This window comes from Mastacembelus armatus, chromosome 21 (assembly GCF_900324485.2).
Source record: "Mastacembelus armatus chromosome 21, fMasArm1.2, whole genome shotgun sequence".
Classification (NCBI taxonomy): domain Eukaryota; kingdom Metazoa; phylum Chordata; class Actinopteri; order Synbranchiformes; family Mastacembelidae; genus Mastacembelus; species Mastacembelus armatus.
In genome coordinates, this window is record NC_046653.1 from 22531891 (window position 1) to 22550794 (window position 18904).

General features: G+C 41.1%; 1 protein-coding gene across 4 annotated transcripts in view; it reads left to right on the plus strand.

Moving 5' to 3' along the window:
- kalrna (kalirin RhoGEF kinase a) overlaps positions 1 to 18904 on the plus strand; it is a 100159-nt gene that overhangs the window by 71807 nt on the left and 9448 nt on the right. For 2 of the 4 annotated variants that reach the window (XM_026295187.1, XM_026295188.1), the window contains 15 exons: positions 9214 to 9420; positions 9830 to 9894; positions 10458 to 10583; positions 11823 to 11941; positions 12039 to 12105; positions 12311 to 12414; positions 12537 to 12606; positions 12718 to 12804; positions 13028 to 13120; positions 13713 to 13763; positions 13870 to 13947; positions 14121 to 14306; positions 14473 to 14644; positions 15144 to 15361; positions 16573 to 17767. In XM_026295187.1, coding sequence (XP_026150972.1) covers positions 9214 to 9420; positions 9830 to 9894; positions 10458 to 10583; positions 11823 to 11941; positions 12039 to 12105; positions 12311 to 12414; positions 12537 to 12606; positions 12718 to 12804; positions 13028 to 13120; positions 13713 to 13763; positions 13870 to 13947; positions 14121 to 14306; positions 14473 to 14644; positions 15144 to 15361; positions 16573 to 16860 — 1931 coding nt within the window. In that variant the 3' untranslated portion in view covers positions 16861 to 17767. Of the gene's footprint in view, positions 1 to 2357; positions 2553 to 9213; positions 9421 to 9829; positions 9895 to 10457; positions 10584 to 11220; positions 11317 to 11822; positions 11942 to 12038; positions 12106 to 12310; positions 12415 to 12536; positions 12607 to 12717; positions 12805 to 13027; positions 13121 to 13712; positions 13764 to 13869; positions 13948 to 14120; positions 14307 to 14472; positions 14645 to 15143; positions 15362 to 16572; positions 17768 to 18904 lie in introns of those variants that run through there. The other 2 variants (XM_026295190.1, XM_026295189.1) reach the window with 2 other exon arrangements.

The following is an 18904-nucleotide window of genomic DNA, read 5'->3' on the forward strand; positions in this document are numbered from 1 at the left end:
CTGTGGAAGATTCCTCTGCACTGTAGTCTCACACACACACACACACACACACACACACACAGCATGTGATCAGCTGATTTGCCTGCCACAGCCATGCTCGTTTTCCTGCTCTTGCTGATGAAAAGAATGTTTTGTGTTTTTGTCCTAAGATGCAAATTAAGTAACTGTGAATGCCACACATGGAAATGACAGATACAAAACATGTTTAGGGTATTTGGGAAATACTGACCTGATCCTGATATTTATTAGTGTTATTTATTAGTATTAGTGTCCAGTGTCATGTGAAAGGGATAATGGAAGGAATATATATGGAGCAATAAATGCTGTAAACACATTCACATCAAGCTATTTTTGTTACTAACAACCTTAGCTACATTCTTTAGACGTAGATACTCGAAGGATCTGTCCAGCTCATTTTGCTTCATGTTCCTGTTGAACTATGAACCAATATCAGATAGCAGCTGTGGCTCAGGTCACAATTCACAGGCTTAGGGTTAGGCTAGGTAAAGGAAATCTCAGTCCTCTGCTCATTAATGAATGACTCATTACTAATTATGTGGACTGGATATACATTTCTGTGGTGGACTTTAAAGATTCAGCCTCCTCCCCATGTTTTGTGCGAGTGGGGGAGATGGGGGGCAGGCTGGCCTGGGTCTTGTGACTGCTCAGTATAGTCGGACTCCTGGTTTTCTCTTAAAGACTGAAAAAAGCATGATGGAGTGGTAAATCACTAAAGCAGTACAGGAAAAAGAGCTGTAGTTCATTCCATGCCTCTCACTGTTGTAATCATATAGTTGATAGCTGATACTTATATTGCAGATTGTCTTGGTTCTTGCATTGACTGATTGACGGCTGTAGTAGTTTGCAGTCCTTGTTGCAGTTACTGAAGTGTTATTTCCCATGCTTCTTGCTGTAGAACATCACTGTGTATAAAATGGGACACTGCAGGAAAACAGAGCTGCTGGAAGCACTTTATCTAGGCTAAGTGCATGTGTGTTGTCATACCTGCTGCTGCAGTGCTCAAAGTGCTCGTGTACACGGGGGGGAGTATTTACAATATATTGCTCCTTCAAATGCTGAACAGGGGTCTAATTAAGTACTGTGTGTGTTTGTTTTTTAGTGTGGCGAGGTCTGGCAGAGATGTAATATTGAAAAAACATGAGGTAAAGAAAAACAAATTGGACTTGGAAAAAGAGTGGAATCAAAGTAAAATGTATATATTTTTTAGAATGAGTGAATGAATATAAAGAGACGGGTATTAAATATTTATCACTTCTTAAGAAATTGACAAAGCTGTTATGCCAAAAGTCAAGCAGTTTAAATTGTAGAGGAAATTAATCTTATGCTTGTTACTGTACAGAAATAATTTTTTATGGCGCTGGCAATATTATCCCCTTTACATTCAGCATGTGACTGACTGGGAACTAAATGAATCACAGCCTCACGTCATTTACAGTAATGTTTGGGGGCTCAGGGGTTCTGTATAATAATTAATCACAGTGTTGAGAAAATGTGCTCAGGGTTTAGTGACTTAGAGGTTAGAGAAGAAAGCTTGTGACCAGAATCTGGATGGAGAAATCTTATCTCATCTTCACCAGCTGGTCTCTGACTTTGCCTGTTGTTTGGTGTTGGACAGGTAGAATTATCAGACCTGCCTAAAACTAAAAACAGTTAAATCAGTTAGCTAGAAGTCACTACAAACCTCAAGGTGATAACTATCACATGCAGGTAGTTATGTTAGACATTGTTGATATTGCCACTGCAGCTTTTACAATGGATTTACAAATGTAAATAGGTTCAAAACGTGCCTATGTTATTGTCCAACCTCTAGCAGTGTCATTGCTTGCAGCTCAGCGATGCAGCTCAGTCAGTGATGGTGCTGTCACATTTAAATAGACCCATTATTGGCCATTTATGTAACAGGAACCTGTGTTTGAATGCCAAAACACCATTACCTAAACACACAGATGAATTTGGCATTGTTACAAAGTCAATTTCTGAAAAGGGTTTAACAGACACATTCCCTGCGTCACCTTCTTCTTTTACACACACACACACACACACACACACACACACTGATGGAACCTGAGTCCCTGGTCCCAACAGTGGGAAAGTATCTCTCCACAATAATTAACACTGACTTCTGTTTCAGAGAATTGGAGTGTGGAGAGAACTAGAGGCAGAGAGAGAAACTCAACAACTGTGCCTAAGAAAGAAAGAACAAAAGGGAGATTTTGTGTGTGTGTGTGTGTGTGTATGTGTGTGTGTGCGCGCACATGTAGGCTCCTCCTCCATCTCCTCCTCCTACAGTACTTCATTCGCTCTCTGTCCCCCCCCCCAAGCAGTGTGAACGTGAAACTCTCGGTGCACACACACTCTTCCAGTCAGTCTGGTTAACAAGTTGGTCGGCCGGTTAGTGATCGAGTCACACAGCCAGAGAGAGGGGTGTGTCTGAGTTTAGGATGTCTGTGAGTGAGTGAGGATGAAGCGAGGCCGGCAGTGCTGTGGATGGCTCCTCGCCCGCTGCTGCTGCTGCTGCTACAACGGCACAGGTGGGACGAGATGTGGATGTACATAATGTGTGAGCGAGTGTGTGTGTTTGTCTTGCTTTACAAGTAGTAAGTTTCTTGAGTGTGTGTGTGTGTGTGTGTGTGTGTGCGCGTGTGTGTGTGTGTGTGGAATGAAGTAGAGAGCAGGTTCCTAATAGCTGGTAGCAGTCACCATATAATCATGCTGAGAAGAGGTGTGTGTGTTTGTGCAGACAAGAGAGAAATTATCATTGTTGTCACTTTTCCTTTTTGAAAAAGTTATTATAGCGCCCATGGCAGCTGATTTGAATTGGAAATGAAATGTGAAACAGGAAGTCAGTTGTCACACAGACAGGGGGACAGGGGGAGACAGTATGAGAGACGCATAGAGAAGAGGACAGTTTCTGTGTCCCTGTGCAGAGTGCTAAATTGAGCAATCTCTTTTTCCTGTAATTGAGTCAGCTGCTGCACAGAGCATGTATGTGTTCATGCATGTGTGGGTTTTAAGCGTGGCCCAGGTTATGACAGAGTCTTTACCGGAGTCATTATAGTATTGTCTATATTTCCCAATCACCCTGTTGAGTTTTGTTCAGTGCTTTCTGCTGGTTCATGAACCGGTTTGTCAGCAGAAACCTGGTCACATGACGACAGACTGGAAAGGTGAAAAACACTATTTTATAAAGTATGGTTCTTTAACAGAGCCAGGACAGGTTCACACAAATTGGCTAAATGATGTTTCTTCCCATGGACACTGGTCTTCTCTTTAATGGATGCATGTGCAGGAATTCCACAGGTTTTACACCATTTATGTCTGATTTGACAATAACAAAAGATCCTTTTGAGGTAAAGAAAAGAAGACTTAAAGGTAACATTAAGTGAAACACAAGAGGGTTTCAATTGTGAACTTCAAGGTTCATGTGAGTCAGGTCCATAGTAGTTTAATTAATGCTAAGAAGAAAAATCAACAATGTTTTCCAGATGTACGATTAAGGGCAGCACACAACACTTTATATTTATCTGTCAGGATCTACTTTCTGTTTACTCTCTCCTGTTAGTTACTGGACATCATGTCTGAAGGTATGCATGGAAATCTGCTGCCCAATAAATGTGGTTTGTGTTGCCTCTGTAGTCTGTGCAAAACCTTCATTGTAAAGTTTATACTGAGGCCACATGCCTGAAATTGACATGACAGGATTCAGTCCTTGCTGTTTGCTTGAATGTTTGGGAGAACTTAAAGAAGCAATCGACATTGGCGGAACAGTCCAGTGACTGAAGAATGAATGATTGGTGCTGCAGGTATTTAAAGATCTTATGTTATGAAACTGACAAAGTGGCTCAGTGAAGAAGGCTCACATTACTCCATGCTCATATCCACTATTAGCTGTACATACTGCCAACCAATCAATGCGCTGAAGTAAGCTGGATTTTTGAAGTGGTTTTCTTGTGTTAACCAGCACTCTGGCATGAGGCCTGTTTACGGTGGCGGTTTTTTGGGTTGGTTGTTGGCTAAAAACCACATTGAGGCTGAGAGCATGTGTATGTGCAGGTTAGCATTCAACTATGTTTAGCTAAAGGTTAACTAAGCTCTCTGTGTGGACAGACGCTGGACTTTGGCCTCACATTAGAATGACTGCACAGGCAGGAGTCAGGACTGGCATGTAGCTGATCTGGTCACACTGGTTTCAGTGATGCATCTAAATAGTTTTGACTGGTTTGTCTGGACCTGTTTGACCATTCTACCAGAATTAATCCAAGCTGATCTTGACCCAAGGACTTTTGAGCACTTCATTGGTTGTTGGTTTCATCTTCTATGAAATCTGTATTTTATAAGATCTGATTATTTTAAACAAAATTACGAAGCAGTGATGCAGTAACTATGAGCGACAATGTTAGAGTGTGGGAAAGCAACCACTTATCTGTGTGTGTGTGTGTGTGTGTGTGTGTGTGTGTGTGTGTGTGTGTGTGTGTGTGTGTGTGTGTGTGTGTGTGTGTTTGTGTGTGTCAGGGCGAAATGTGTCCCTGCTTCCAGTATCTGTATTCCCTCAGTAACCTGGCCTGCTGTACAACATGTATTATAAAAATAGATCATTCTTGTACCCGGATGCTGAGCTGGTTAGACTGGTCTCTGTAAGGTTCCACCACGCATCAATGGATATATATGAACTGTGCCATGACAGGACTTTGAGAACTTGGTGTTGCATTCAGTGTCTTTCGATATGAGGAAGGAGTTATCATCAACGCTGTTTGTTGTTGTTGTTGTTGATGATATTGCATTTTTTTTCCACACACAGGCACTTCCTCACTCAATCACCCAATGACTGAGTAATTGACTGCTGGGTGTAAAGTGATCCTACATGGGTCCATTACCCATTAAACCTGAAGATGGGCAGGAATCTACTCTGAACACACACACACACACACACACACACACACACACACACACACACAGTCTCTGAGATAATGGACACAGACAGCATCAGCTAAGTCTTTGCTTCATTGCTTTATGAGTGTTCAGTCTCATCTGCAGCTCTGTTTAAATTAGGTCCAAGAAATTGATACTTCTCATTTAATAGTAAGAGGAGTGGTTCAATTGTCCCAACAACTGGACTTAATTTGAGTTTTAATTTCTCGTAAATATACTTTTGATTCTGTTTCTATATTCTTAACTTGCTTTGTGTTGAATACAGCTGCAAAACATAGACAAAATCATGAATCGCCTCATGAAGGCTTAAAGTAATCGTCCTGATGTACAGCATGTTATGTGGTACATCAGCTTTTCCTTGGTTACTTATTTTCATTGCCATTTCCCTCCAGTGGTGGTAAAAAAGTAAGCAGTCATAATTTGTTTATTTGTACAAAGACACAGGATTGGAAATTATTCTATCTGTAACATCTTTCAGTTCCAGTCAAGAGCTGTTTCTCCTTTCCAGTAATGTCTCCAAGTTCCCATAGAGAGGAGTGTTTTCTAGCAGGTAGTCACAAAGTATTCACAAGGGCTCCTCCTAAACAGAACAAGAGATTTTTCCTGTCCTCTGTCTTTACCAAGCTGAGGAGGACTGTGGAGTTTGAAGAGTTGACTTTGTCATTATGGATGTCATGGTTTATGAAGCGGCTTACTTTCTATGCGACTGATTTGTTGACAAAAGACCATGTGGATGGTTGTTGAAGAGCTGCAGCCTGCGGGGACAGATTCCATCAACCACCCGACTGTGCATCTACTACACCAGCTAGTCCAGTTAGAGTATGTTTAATGAGATAATGTGGTATCTAAACAGGATGTGTGTGGTTTGATGAAGGGATAGACACTGCATACCAAGCTCTGTTCAAATGAAACCACTCTGTACTTAGAGCAAAATAGTTTTTAGAGATAAGGTGAAGTCAGACCCAAGGGACCAAGTAGCATGTGACAGGCCCTTACACGACCCGCTCATATTATTGTATAGTCTCATACTCGCACCGCTTTAAAGACTCTATTAAAGCTTCTTTTATCTGTGAAGTTTCCTGTGATCAGGGACCATAGGGACTGTATGTGTGTGTCTGCATGAGTGTGTGTTCATCTCTGCATCTTATGTTTGCATGCACCTGACAAACAAATCTCCATTTTACAGTTTTGTCATTTGAAGTCTAGGCCAAAGTGCAAAAAAAAAAAAAAAAAAAAGACTTTTTTCTTTTTCTGCTTCTTTGTATTATTTTACTTTCATTCATTACTGGCTTGCCCCAGTGAAAGAAGGTGTTATTTAGTGTAGATGGTGGTGAACAGTGTCCGCAACACAACAACTATTACATGAATAAATACAAATAAATAGATAGGAAACAGTTTTTTGATACCTTGATACCTGACTGGTTCAGTGTTTGGGGCAGACACACACCAGCAATTTCAAAGTTTTTTACAAACAAGACAGACGAGCGATGATATTTTATGTGTGCAGCTTAGTGGATCTGGGTTTCTGGAAGTGTTTTTCTCAATAGAGCCTTTCATAGCCAAAATGTGAGTTTTTGTGTGTATAGTTTAATGACAGAATGAAACCATGTGTCTGTGTGAGAGACAGAGAGGCAAAAATCCTCCTCTGCTGCATTCTTTCTTTTAGTATCTATAGACTGTGTGTGCGTCTGTGCTTGTGATTAAAGATAGTGAGTGATGGGGATTTTCACAGTAGACGGTCTGTCTTTTCTGTCAGCTGCAGACAAAAGCTTCCTTGTTTGGGCTTACCTGACTTTAGCCACCAAACTGATACTGCAGTACTCTGTAGCACATACACTGTTCACTCTCACAGAGAACTAATGGTACTTACACCTTATTACTTCTTAAATTAGCATAACATTGACATTAATTTAGCTTTGGACATCGTTTAATGAAGAATTTCTTACCATTTCTGTGAAAGCGAAAGTTGATAATGTGTGGAAGAGAGCTGGCAGACTGACTGCAGTACTGTTGGAAAGCTATTGCCTTGTTTTGGTGGTGTTGCTGCTGGAAACGGATGAGATAAAAACAAAAACAAGAGTCCAGTTTGAAGACACCCTTTACTCACTGCTGCTTTGGGCTTAAACTACATCAGGTCAGCCCAGTAGTGATGTGATCCACTAGACCTGTGCTGTTGGAGCAAGTCACAGCAGGAATTATAGCCTTTTGTTTTATTACTTGTAGAGCGACACTGATGTGGTAAGACATGCCATCACCTGCTGAGGTTAAAAGCTTCAGAAACTAAACGGGTGTTTAGAGCATCTCTTTGTCACGTTGCAGTTTCTGATGATGTGCTTAAGTGTATTAAGCTTAAAGCATAATACAGTCCTGACTGTACTGGTGATTGCTCAACTCTCAGCTGTTAACACACCATAGTTCTGCATTGTATTTCTATGGAAGGAGAGATCTAAGCCATGATTACTTATTGGTGAGCTGCATGTGTGTGTGTGTGTGTACGTACATGTGCACACAGTCAAGTTCTTAATGAGTTTCTGTGGTCAGCCAGCTGTCAAGACCGCTGACTGACATTGGTTCTGCTAACGTTACCCTCTCTTAGAAACACATGAATGGATTTTCTCAACAGCACTTCAGGGAGTAACTACTGAGTCACTGTGACAGAGTGACGGTAGATGTATATGTGTGTGTGTGTGTGTGTGTGTGTGGGAGAAAAGAGATGATAAAGTGGTGATTGGAATTGATGAGAAATTTGTGAGAAATCCTGGTGGGGCATACAACTGTGTTTTCTGATGTAATTTAACTCAGCTGCAGACGGAGCTCATAGAGCTGATTGCTCGCGGCCTCTGACTGAATAAATAAACACACAAACATACTTGATAAATTTTCCAGCCAAGATTGTAACGTCGGGGGGTAAATGAGCGACCCTGGGTACACACCTTGACCTGGATGGTGGTGGTGATTACTCATTACTGAATAATGCTGCAGCTCTATGCTAAGTAGAGTATTGAAAGATATGTACTGTGAAGATGATCAGCTTTTGCATTGAGGGAGTCAACTTTACTGTAGGAATTCTTGCATGAATCTGTGAACAATTCAAAGAAGGAAAAGACAGACAAAGTGTCTACGATGTAACGAAAACTGAAATGCCTTGCATGCAGCCGAACTATGCTGCGCTGCATCCTTCTGCATTTTTGTTCAGTGTATCATGAGTTCTTGAGTCAGGGAAGAAAAGACAAAAAAAAAAAAAAGGCACCTTAGTAGCTCTGGTTGACCTTGGCTGCTGTTTTCAACAGTTTAATCTCTGCCACACTGCTGAGTCTGTCATCTGTTATCAGTCTAACAGATAAAGCTACCACCAATACAGACTCATTAACCCACAGCTATGCACAATATGGAGGCAATAGAAAAGACCAGTGTCAGAAAAAACAAGTGTAATAAACTATTTCATTTGAAAACTGTTTGAAAGACTTGGCGTTGTTGATCAGAGGCCGTGTGTCGTCTTAACTAAACACACACACTAAAACAATCGTCCTAAACAAACAGCACCACGCTCCTGACACGTGACTGTTTCTCCCATTCATACTGCACGTGCTCACACACATATGGTTGTGTTTGGGTGTTTTCATCAAATAAAACAACAACAGGCCAAACTGGTCCAGCCCAGTCGGACTGGCCACTGATATCACACACACAATTTTATTTCCTGCTTTGTGTTTATCCTTAAAAACTGTTTCTTTTGCTTAAATGGTTCAGTTCTTAATTTTAAAAACCAACACATGAGGCTATTGTGCCTGAACATAATTAACAAAAGAAAAAGGGGACTAACATTAGAGATTCATAAGTCAAACAGAATTTGAAGATCCATCTGTATTTGCTGTACCTTTAGACTAGTTAAGATGCTAATTTAAGATATCTCTAAATAAATACTGACCACTGGGTCTGGTGTTACTGCTGTTAAGGTTCATGGAGCTTTATTTTTAAAATATCAGTTCATAATGTGACCCTTACTGCAGATGTTATTGAAACAGTTAAAAAATGAAATGAATCCTGATGAACTGCATTGATCTGATTAATGATTGATAATGTAGGAGTTTGTAAATGTCATGTGTAAGTTATTGAACATGTCAGTGTCAAACGCCAAGTACTGCAAGTGGAGCAGCAGGTAAAATATGAAGGCTTAGTTAATAAAAAGCTAAAAACTAGCATATGCAGAAGAGGTTACTGGTACTGAAACTTTCTTACTTAAATGTGAATCTTTACTTTCAGAAAACTATCCTGTGAGTGGCTCCGATGGGAAGACCGAGTCAGTGGCAAACCTTCAGCCGCAGCCGTCCCTCAGCTCGCTGCAGTCCAGCTCTCCGGGTCCCAAACGCTCTGGAAACACTCTGCGAAAATGGCTGACCAGTCCAGTCCGCCGCCTCAGCCATGGCAGCTCTGTCAAGAAACTCCCGACTAACAAACAGAAGAAAACCGGTAAGACGAGCGGAAATAAACGGGTCAAGTAAAAAAAAAAAAAAAAAAATCACAGAGCTTTGGGCATATTACTGACAGGTCAGAGCTGTACAGAGACTTTGCAGAGCCAAAACACACCCTAGATTGGACTCTACCACATTTCAGTATCATAAATTTCATAGATTTCTTTCGTCCCATGTAGCCGATGCTTTCACTTCATTTTAGTTCACTGTGAAAATCAGGAATTTGTTACTGAGCTACCATGTGAAAAGTTATCAGTCAGACATATAAGAACAGGTACTGATGTGAATGTACTGACTTACTGCAGCCTTGGACAGTTCATCACATCCTTACACGCCAAGATCCACCTGCTCTTCTACATTAGTGTGATTGCTTGACTAATGAAACCTGTTCACTGTCCGATTGACAGGACCAGGAACTGGAAGAGAGGAAAGTAGGAAGAGCATTGACCTGCAGGATGACATCACTGATGAGGTGAGCAGTAAGAGCAAAAGTATAGTACTGCAGTTTTACTACTGACATTAAAGGGCTAAGAGTTTTCCCTCTGACACAGAGAAAACACACAGAAAGTTTAAACACTGGAATTAGTCACTGATTACTGACAACTTCTCCTCTGGACACTGACTTTTGTAGTAGTTTTTCTGCGGCTCATTGCTGTTGCTCATATCAAAAGCCTGAAACCTGAAAAAGCCTATATGTTGTTGATGTCCATGATGCCTGCTGCCCTCATACCAGAGCCACGAGGCATTATATATCTGTGATTCATCAGCTCTGTCCCAAACAATCGAAAATAAAGCATGACTCAGCATCTTCCTGTTCCATTACTCATTTCTAAGAGCTCTAGAAACAGGAACAGCTTTGAGGAAATGTTGAGTTTACAGGAGTTTCTAAGGAGCCAAAGTCCAAAAACATCACAGTGACACAAAATTGACTGGGAGGATATTTTATGATGAAGCAGTGTGATCAATAAAGAGATGATATAGACAGTTTAATAATAAACTGGTTTGACTCTGGTTTCTGCATCGTTCCCCCCACAGAGAGTCCTCTCTAAGGCATCTTCTGGGATGCAGAGCGGTGGGGAGGAGGAGCAGGATGAGGAGGCTCACACCCCCTTGCCACCCCCTATGGAGATCATCAAAGACCCCTCAGCTCAGGACGACAAGGTGAGACAGGGCAGGGTGGAGGTTTAGCTATCGGTTTTTTATTCTGATGTTGATCATTGTAGAAACCCTTCTGTTAGATAGGCTTAGACTGGCAGTGGTTTGAGAAGGTCTTTTTAAAGAGTGTAGGTTAAAATAGATTTTATTTCATTTCCCTGTTCAAATCAGCTTCTTTCAAACCTTCTTCTTTTCTGTGATTTCTATATTAACGTGTTTCACTTTGTGTGTGTGTGTGTGTGTGTGTGTGTGTGTGTGTGTGTCTATATATGTGAGTTTATGTTTTATTTTACTCCTGTTATTTTTATATTGGCTTTTTAATTGGCTTTTCAATTGTATTTTTAAAATTTCCTTTATTTGTGCCAATTCTCAACTGTACGTATTTCACTGTGAGTATGACTATGGATTTATTATTACAGATTGAGGTAGTATGTCTGTAATGATCAGAGCTTTGAACTAACTTGATTTTTCAATCCTGGCACATTTCCTGATGTGCGTTTGGCTCTAATCTGCTGTTTTCCCCTTCTAACAGCTGTTACTGCCATACTCTGCCTTTGTTCCATAACTCTCCTTTATTTCTTCTGACTTCTCTCATTTACCTCCGTTCCTCCTCACATGCTGTCTATCCTGCTCGTCCTGTCAGTCTTCGTCCTTGCTAACATCTGTGCAGTCGTCCTCTGAGGTGCCCAGCGCTGCAGAGCTGGTTAGCGCCATAGAAAAACTGGTTAAAACAAAGATGGTGAGTGTGTGTCATTGAGTGGATGGTTGGTGGATGACGTGAAATATTAAAAAAGATTTTCTTTTGTGATGGAAAGAAATGAATGTTGTGGCAGCTCGCCTGAAGCTTCACATCATGCGTGGATCATTTTATTCTTATTTTGCCAAGTTAATACAATATGTATAGTGCCAACAGTCATATATGCGTATTATAGGGTTATACTGTATTTGTGTCTGTGTTTGTGTGATACACTTCATATTTTCAGTAGTTTGTGTAGTTTGCCTAATTTTGCTTAAGCCTGAAATATACAGTAGTTATTTATATTTATTTGTTACTTGTATCTACAAATGCCGAGGTTTCAGAAATAATTCAGACCCTTAAGTTCAGTATTATGTAGAAGCCTGTTTGATTCTTCTTGGGTCTGAGCTTCATGAAACTCTTGAGTGGGAAGTGTCTGTGAACTGTCATGTTCAGCTGTGTCTTTGGAATCTATGGCTCCATTTAAACACTGACTCTTTCCTCTGCAGACTCTGGAGCCAGGAGCGTACCCCGGTTTCTCCTCTCTCTCCCCACCAGAAAAAACCACTCCTGTCCAGCCACGAAACCCTGAACTGGAGCAGAGAGCCAAAGCTATGCGAGGACGAATGTAAGTACTATAGTGTATCATCACTACTGCTTCCTTAACCACAGTGTTAGTGTCTTGCTGCAGCAGGAGCTCACGGTGATCTGTTTGTTGTGTTCAGGTTTGTTCTCAACGAGCTGATTCAGACAGAGAAGGACTACGTCAAAGACCTGGGCATCGTGGTGGAGGTGAGACACTGCTGAGGAAATAGGCTTATAAGTGCTGGGCCATCTTCAGTTCATGGTTCAGCATCAGGCTCTCTGTACATTGTGTGATCCCCTAAAGCAGCCTTTATTAATTTCATTTTCTGGCTCGGCTTCTTCTACTTTAATTTGTAAGTTCATCTGAAAACTGTGTCAAAAACTGACCTGCCGACCGTGTGTGACCCTGCAGGGCTTCAGGAAGAGGATCGAGGAGAAGGGTGTCCCAGACGACATGAAAGGAAAAGACAAAATTGTCTTTGGGAACATCCACCAGATCTATGACTGGCACAGAGAGTAAGTTCAGCACTGATGTCCAAAAACAGGAATTAAGCGCAAAGAGGACTCAGGCGGAGGCAGACAGCAGTCTCCAATGTGTATGTGAAAACTAACGTGAACCGTCTTTGTGTCTCTGTCAGCTTCTTCGTAGGAGAACTGGAGAAATGTCTGGAAGACCATGAACACCTTCCTGAGCTTTTTATCAAACATGTGAGCAAAGCACTATGTGATATTTATGTTCTTTACTTTAATGTCTAGTTATGTCGATATATCTGACATGTGCCTGTGACCTCCTGTCTGAAAAAACGCTGTGTGTTGCAGGAGAGGAGACTCCACATGTACGTGGTTTATTGTCAGAATAAGCCCAAGTCAGAATTCATCGTAGCAGAATATGACACATATTTTGATGTAAGTGATGTTTTGACTTTGATTATTACTGTGTTAGTTGTTGTTGTGTCATAAAACACAGCGGGTTGCTAAAATGATGTCTGGTGGACATAAGTGATGGAAGGTTTGAGTCATTTTCATCGTTGTTTATCTGGATAAAACCTGCCCAAATTAAATTCATTAAAATAAACCTCAATAAAACAAATGGATGAGAAATATTTTGAGACTGTTGTTGTTCCTCCAGGTAATCCAGCAAGACATCCAGTCCAGGTTGAGCATCAGTGACTTCCTCATCAAACCAATCCAGAGGATCACCAAATACCAGCTGCTGCTGAAGGTAACTTAAGCACAAAATCCTTTATTGAATTATATAGCACATTAACAGGTGTGGTGTTTATTTGTAGGAATAATCTGAATTAGATGGTTTAGATGAATGGATGAATCTCATAAAACTCCTAACAAAGCTACTCTACATTGTGTTTAATTTCCCTGTGCCCTCTGTGGAAGAAGATACTTATTGCTTAGTAGAAATCTAGACGTTTTCCAAAAATCAATCAGAAAGAAAACCCACGACAGTCTTTTGTGTGAAGGTATTAATTTCTGTGAAAAGCTCATATGTTCCCCTTGATGTTTAGCAGGACTGAAGCAGCTAAAATATTTCCCACAGACTTGGAGAAGGCAACTTAAATAAAATCAGGGTGATAAGCCATTTGAGGGATGTAATTGAATTCAAGCTTAAGTTTCCCTGTAGATTTTTGAGGCTCAATAAGAAGCTGTGTTGCAGATGTGTTGACGTGAATTGTTACTGACTGTAACAGGGGACAAAGAGGACAATGTGCACCTGTTGTCAGTTTGTGTTAAAGTAATATATGGAGACTGTAGTGACCTGAAGCGACAGTGTGTTCAGTGGTGTGGGTGTTTCTCTACAGGACTTTCTGAAGTACAGCTCCAAAGCAGGGATGGACTGCGAACAAATTGAGGTAAAAACTCAACTAATTTTCTTGTCTTGAAAAAACCCTAAAATAGAGAATTCATCACCCCTGAAATGAGCTGAGAAAATGATTTAGATCTCTCTGTCTATTACAGAAAGCAGTAGATTTGATGTCTCAGGTTCCTAAACTGTGTAATGACATGATGAATCTGGGTCGGCTGCAGGGATACGAGGTACGTTTGCACACAAGACAGTTCACGTAGACAGTTCACCCTCTAACTGTTCATAATGGAAAGAATTGACCAGTGAGCACTAAATTAACATCAGTGCTGATCGTTCTGCGCATTAGCACCTGGCTTTAGTCTTGGATCAGAATGAGGGAGTGACCAGCACATTTTGTCTGCAGGGTAAACTGACCAGTCAGGGAAAACTGCTGCAGCAAGAAACCTTCTTTGTGACAGAGCAGGACTCCGGTGTCCTGTCACGCTCCAAAGAACGACGAGTCTTCCTGTTTGAGCAGATTGTCATCTTCAGTGAGCTGCTCAGGAAGGGGTCGTCCACACCCGGATACCAGTTCAAAAAGAGCATCAAGGTAAGCCAGACCAGAGATGCACATTTTTACTAATTTCAGTTTGTGTTTCTTTCAGTTGATCCCGTTAGGGGTCGTGACATAATTGATTTGGAACAAGTTTTATACCAGATATTTTTATTAATTCCACTAATTCATGATAAATAAAACTCCTCCTGTTTCCCCACAGGTCTCTTACCTCGGCCTGGAGGACAGTGTGGATAACGACCCCTGTAAGTTTGTGTTGTCGTGTCGCGGCTCATCGGAGCGTTTCACCCTGCAGGCCGCCAACATCGACATCAAACAGATCTGGGTCCGACACATCCAGGAAGTCCTGGACGCTCAGAGCAACTTTCTGTCTGGTGAGAAAACACACCCAGAGTATTTTAATTTTTAAAAAAAAAGAAATATGAACAGAAAACACTGGGTCGTTTTCATTTTTGTTTTGTTTTCATCCCACACATCACAAACTGAATTAAGGTTAAGATGCCCTGATTGCACTTGAATGCACCAAGAAAAAATTTCCCCTCATGAAACTGAACTGCACCCGATCATAATATAAATTTGAATGAAGAACCAGTCACTGTGACCTACATGTATTTTGAGCAGGTTTTAGGTTCCTGCAGGTGTGCTTTCATCGGTAATGAAAATAACTATATTTTGCATGTGCAAAAGGTAAACAAATATTAAATCAACACCAACAGGACAGGGAAGTATGTAGAGTGTACATAATAGGCTGAAACATGTTGCTGTTTTTAATATACTTTAAAACCAACAGGATCCAAAGCCCCCATTCCTAACCAAGACCTGAGTCAGAAACCTAAATTGACACCACTGTTTTCCATGTGTGTGTGATTCTAGCTCTCCAGTCACCCATCGAGTACCAGAAGGAGAAGAGTGCAGGAGGCAGCAGCTCGTCACTCACCAGAAACCGCTCATCCTCGGGGAACCGCCCAACAATGTCCTCTCGCAGCCGGCCGTCGTCTGTGGTCGGGCTCGGAGACAAGGAGACGGAGAGAGGGAGGAGCCAGATCAAAGTGTCTACCTCCAATGGCGGTTCGTCATGTTTCGACCCCAGGGTACGTTCCACTAAGCATGATGGGAGGGAAACTGGGTTGTTGGCTCATTCTGTCATACAATTATACTTGTATATTTTTACTGTTTGTTTGTTCAAGTACTTTTTGTTTTCCCTTTCAGTCTAGATGTTTTTCAGGGTCTAGATTTTAGACGTACAGCTCCTCTTCATCTCGCACTAGTCTTGTCTCAGCTGTTACCCACAGACCATAGGCTGCAGCACAGTGATCTGGGGCATGAAGCAAACTTTTTCTCTCTGTTACCTGTCCCTAAAAACCAAGGTTAAAATCTGGGCCACTGCAGGTATAGCAGCGTATTGTTTCAGCTTATATATCTAAATATACACAGAAACCAAGCTGTGCTCTTTCTGACCCACTTTCACTCGACACCACCAAAGTGCCTCTTTTCTTACTTAGTCCTTGGGCTTCTGCAGATAGTTTAGTTTCATTCGCTGTGGAAATAATAAGAGAGACAACTGACACTGAGATATGTGGATCGTCCTGAATAACAAGACACAGTTTCTGGAAAGTGAAGTTACTGATTAGTTTTTCTGATTAGTTTAATTTTTCAAATTCCATTTCCGTCGTCTGCTTTTGTAAAAACAAAACTAACAAAGTGATCAGGCTGAATTTCACTTTTGTTTTTGCATCATTATGTAATTTCCCTGTTTGGGAATAAGGTCTTTGCTCCACCCAATAGCTGCAGCTGCAGGTGCTGCTGGCAGTAACTTTACACACCTGAAAGTCTTGTTTTTGATGACTGGCAGTGTTTAAGCCTCTCACATTTGCTTTACCAAGGTGGAGGCAAACACATCTCAGCAGCAAATATCTTTGTTGTTGTCTTGTGTTGTGAGCTGCAGTAGGAAATACAATATGATATTTTTATAATAGAATTATATAAATATAGGTCATAGTAATATTTGACATAAGCTTTAGGACTGTTTTGATTTCTGATGCTCTGCACCGTCATTGTTCCTCCTCCTGCTCCTTGGTCTTGACCTCCCTCTGCTCCTCCTCAGGTTGGGGTCAGCTGTAACATCATCACAGCCAGCAGCCCCGTTATCCAACCCACATAAACACACCTTAACCTTGTCCTCTGTTTGCCTCGTCCTCTTTTCCTCCATCCTTTTCATCTTTTGCTCTACTCCCCTTGTTGTTCTCTCCTCTTGCCTTCTCCTCTCCTTCTCTTTCTGCCATCCTTTCCTTTGCCTCCTCAGGATGGTAACGGCGGCTGTAATGGCGTCTCCTCCACCATGTTGGTCACCCAGGACTACTCTGCACTCAAAGAGAATGAGATCTGTGTCAGTCAGGGGGAGACCGTCCAAATCCTGGCCACCAACCAGCAGAACATGTACCTTGTTTACCGGCCAGCCAACAGTCAGTCACCTGCCGCTGAGGGCTGGGTGCCAGGACACGTCTTGGGCCCACCCACAAAGTCCATAAAAGACTCCTCCTCTACGTCCTCCTTCTCAGCAGCAGTGGCTGATGCCAACAACATCAAGTAAGTCCCCCACCCACGCAGCACTTCTTTCCCTGCAGACAGACGCACTTCTGGTTGGGCTCGAAACCAAGTATTCGGACTGGACGAGAGAACTGAGGTGACAAAGCCCTGTCTCCCCAATTCTGTTTGCTTTTGTTTTGTTTTTTGTTTTTGACTCAGCCCCCACCCCCAGTATGTAACTACTCACTCCCTCTGCCCTCACCTCCTAACTCCTCATTCCTTCATCTCCTCTCCCTCCTCCTCCCATACAAACAAACTCTTGGACTTCGCAGGAGACTTTATGTTGGTGTTTGAACTCCTGACTTGATCTGTGGAGGTAAAAGGTACAGAACTGGTCTCTTACTGTCCATCAAGCTGCTGCAGCTTTCTGAGCCATTTTCACTTTGCAGCTCTTGGCAGCTACATGGAAATGGATTTCAGGCTTGCTAACGAACTAAAACACACTGATAAATTTCTCTGTAAACGAGTACTGAAGAGTTATCCTGCGGGAAATAGACTGGATAGAAAATTGTGTAAGTAGCTGACTCTGGAAACCAGAGAGAAACCATTGACACTCGTGGAGCTAAAACCGGACTCTTATTTCAGTTCCTAACACCCCACTTTTCTTCTTTTTTGTATTATGTTTCTTTTTACTATTTTTGGAAAAAAAAAAAAACCTCACCTGGATCATTCAGGTGGACTCAGCCCTGTTCTCCTCAGTGGAGAAGATTTAATTTGTTGTCTGTGGCAATCGATACAGAAATTTGTGTTTTATTCCTGTTGTTTGTTTTTCTGCCTTGTTAATTATTATTTTATTTTATAGACAAAGTTGGATTTATTTCCTCCTCGATGTTGCTTTTGTTTATGTCGACACGTCACTGTACAAAGTTCATTTTGTTTTTTCAGCAGAGACTCTAGAACATTCCTGTTTTTAAAAAAAAATCCCTTTTGCACTATTTAAGATGAGAAAAAATATGAAGTCAGGTTGTGCAATATGTTTCATTTAATGGCAATGGTCAGCATTGTACTGTTGGTAGCCTAATAATAATAATAATAATGATTTAAAATGCTTTTTAAATATGTAAAATAAACCTTTTGGATTTGAGCATGAGTTAGCAAAGCGATGTGAAGGTGAAGTTGTTTTGTTGTGCGTTAGGCTGAAGATTACTGACAGTTTGTAGTTTTTAATATTTGTAAATAAACTCCAACAGTAAACGCAAAACTGAACAGCCTGCCTACCTGTGTTTGCACTTGTTCAATTGGATCAAAATTCAGAAATGAAATAATTGAAGTGAGAAGAGAAAAAAATAATTTCAACAGTCATGATGGTTTAATTTTTATCTGTACAAAGGAAACTCTTAGAAATTAGACTGAAGTTGAATAGGGGAGGGTTTATTTATTAAAGGTTTAGCTAAAAGGGTTATTAAATATTAAACATGATGTTAAATAAACACTAGAGCAACAGGTATAAAATTGTCTGCACCCTTTCCCTCTGGTTAATTTCAGCTTTTTGCGTTGGTTGTTATAGTAGTGGCTTTTCTTTTCACACGTTTTGTTTCAGTTCTTACTAACCTTGACGGTTTGACACTCCACAAAAGGTACAATCTTTAAATATAAATAAAAGTTCTTAAAAATGTTGGTGTAGCAAAGAAATCTTTGGGTTTTTTTAGCATGAGAATAAATGATGCACTTAAATGAAAAGCATTAACAATGACTTCATGTTAAACAGAAATGAGAAGAGCAGTGACACTGGGCATTACATGGGTTGTCGCTCTATGTGTAGTATGTTGATACAGAGTTAAATGGATGTGTCTGGGGTCCAGTATGTTACTGTTTGTCTCATGTTTCTCTGGCTCTCTCTCTCCCAGTCCAACCAGTGTTGCTCTAACACTCTGACCGTCCTGTCCTGTATCTAAACGGACCAGAAGAGTCTGGCTGCAGATTCAGGCAACACAGTCAGGACATACACACATTTTGATTTAATGAGGTTTTTCCATAGTGACTCCACTTCAGCTCCACCATAACCATCAATGCACATGTTACATGTTACAACATGTTACTTTGCCTCA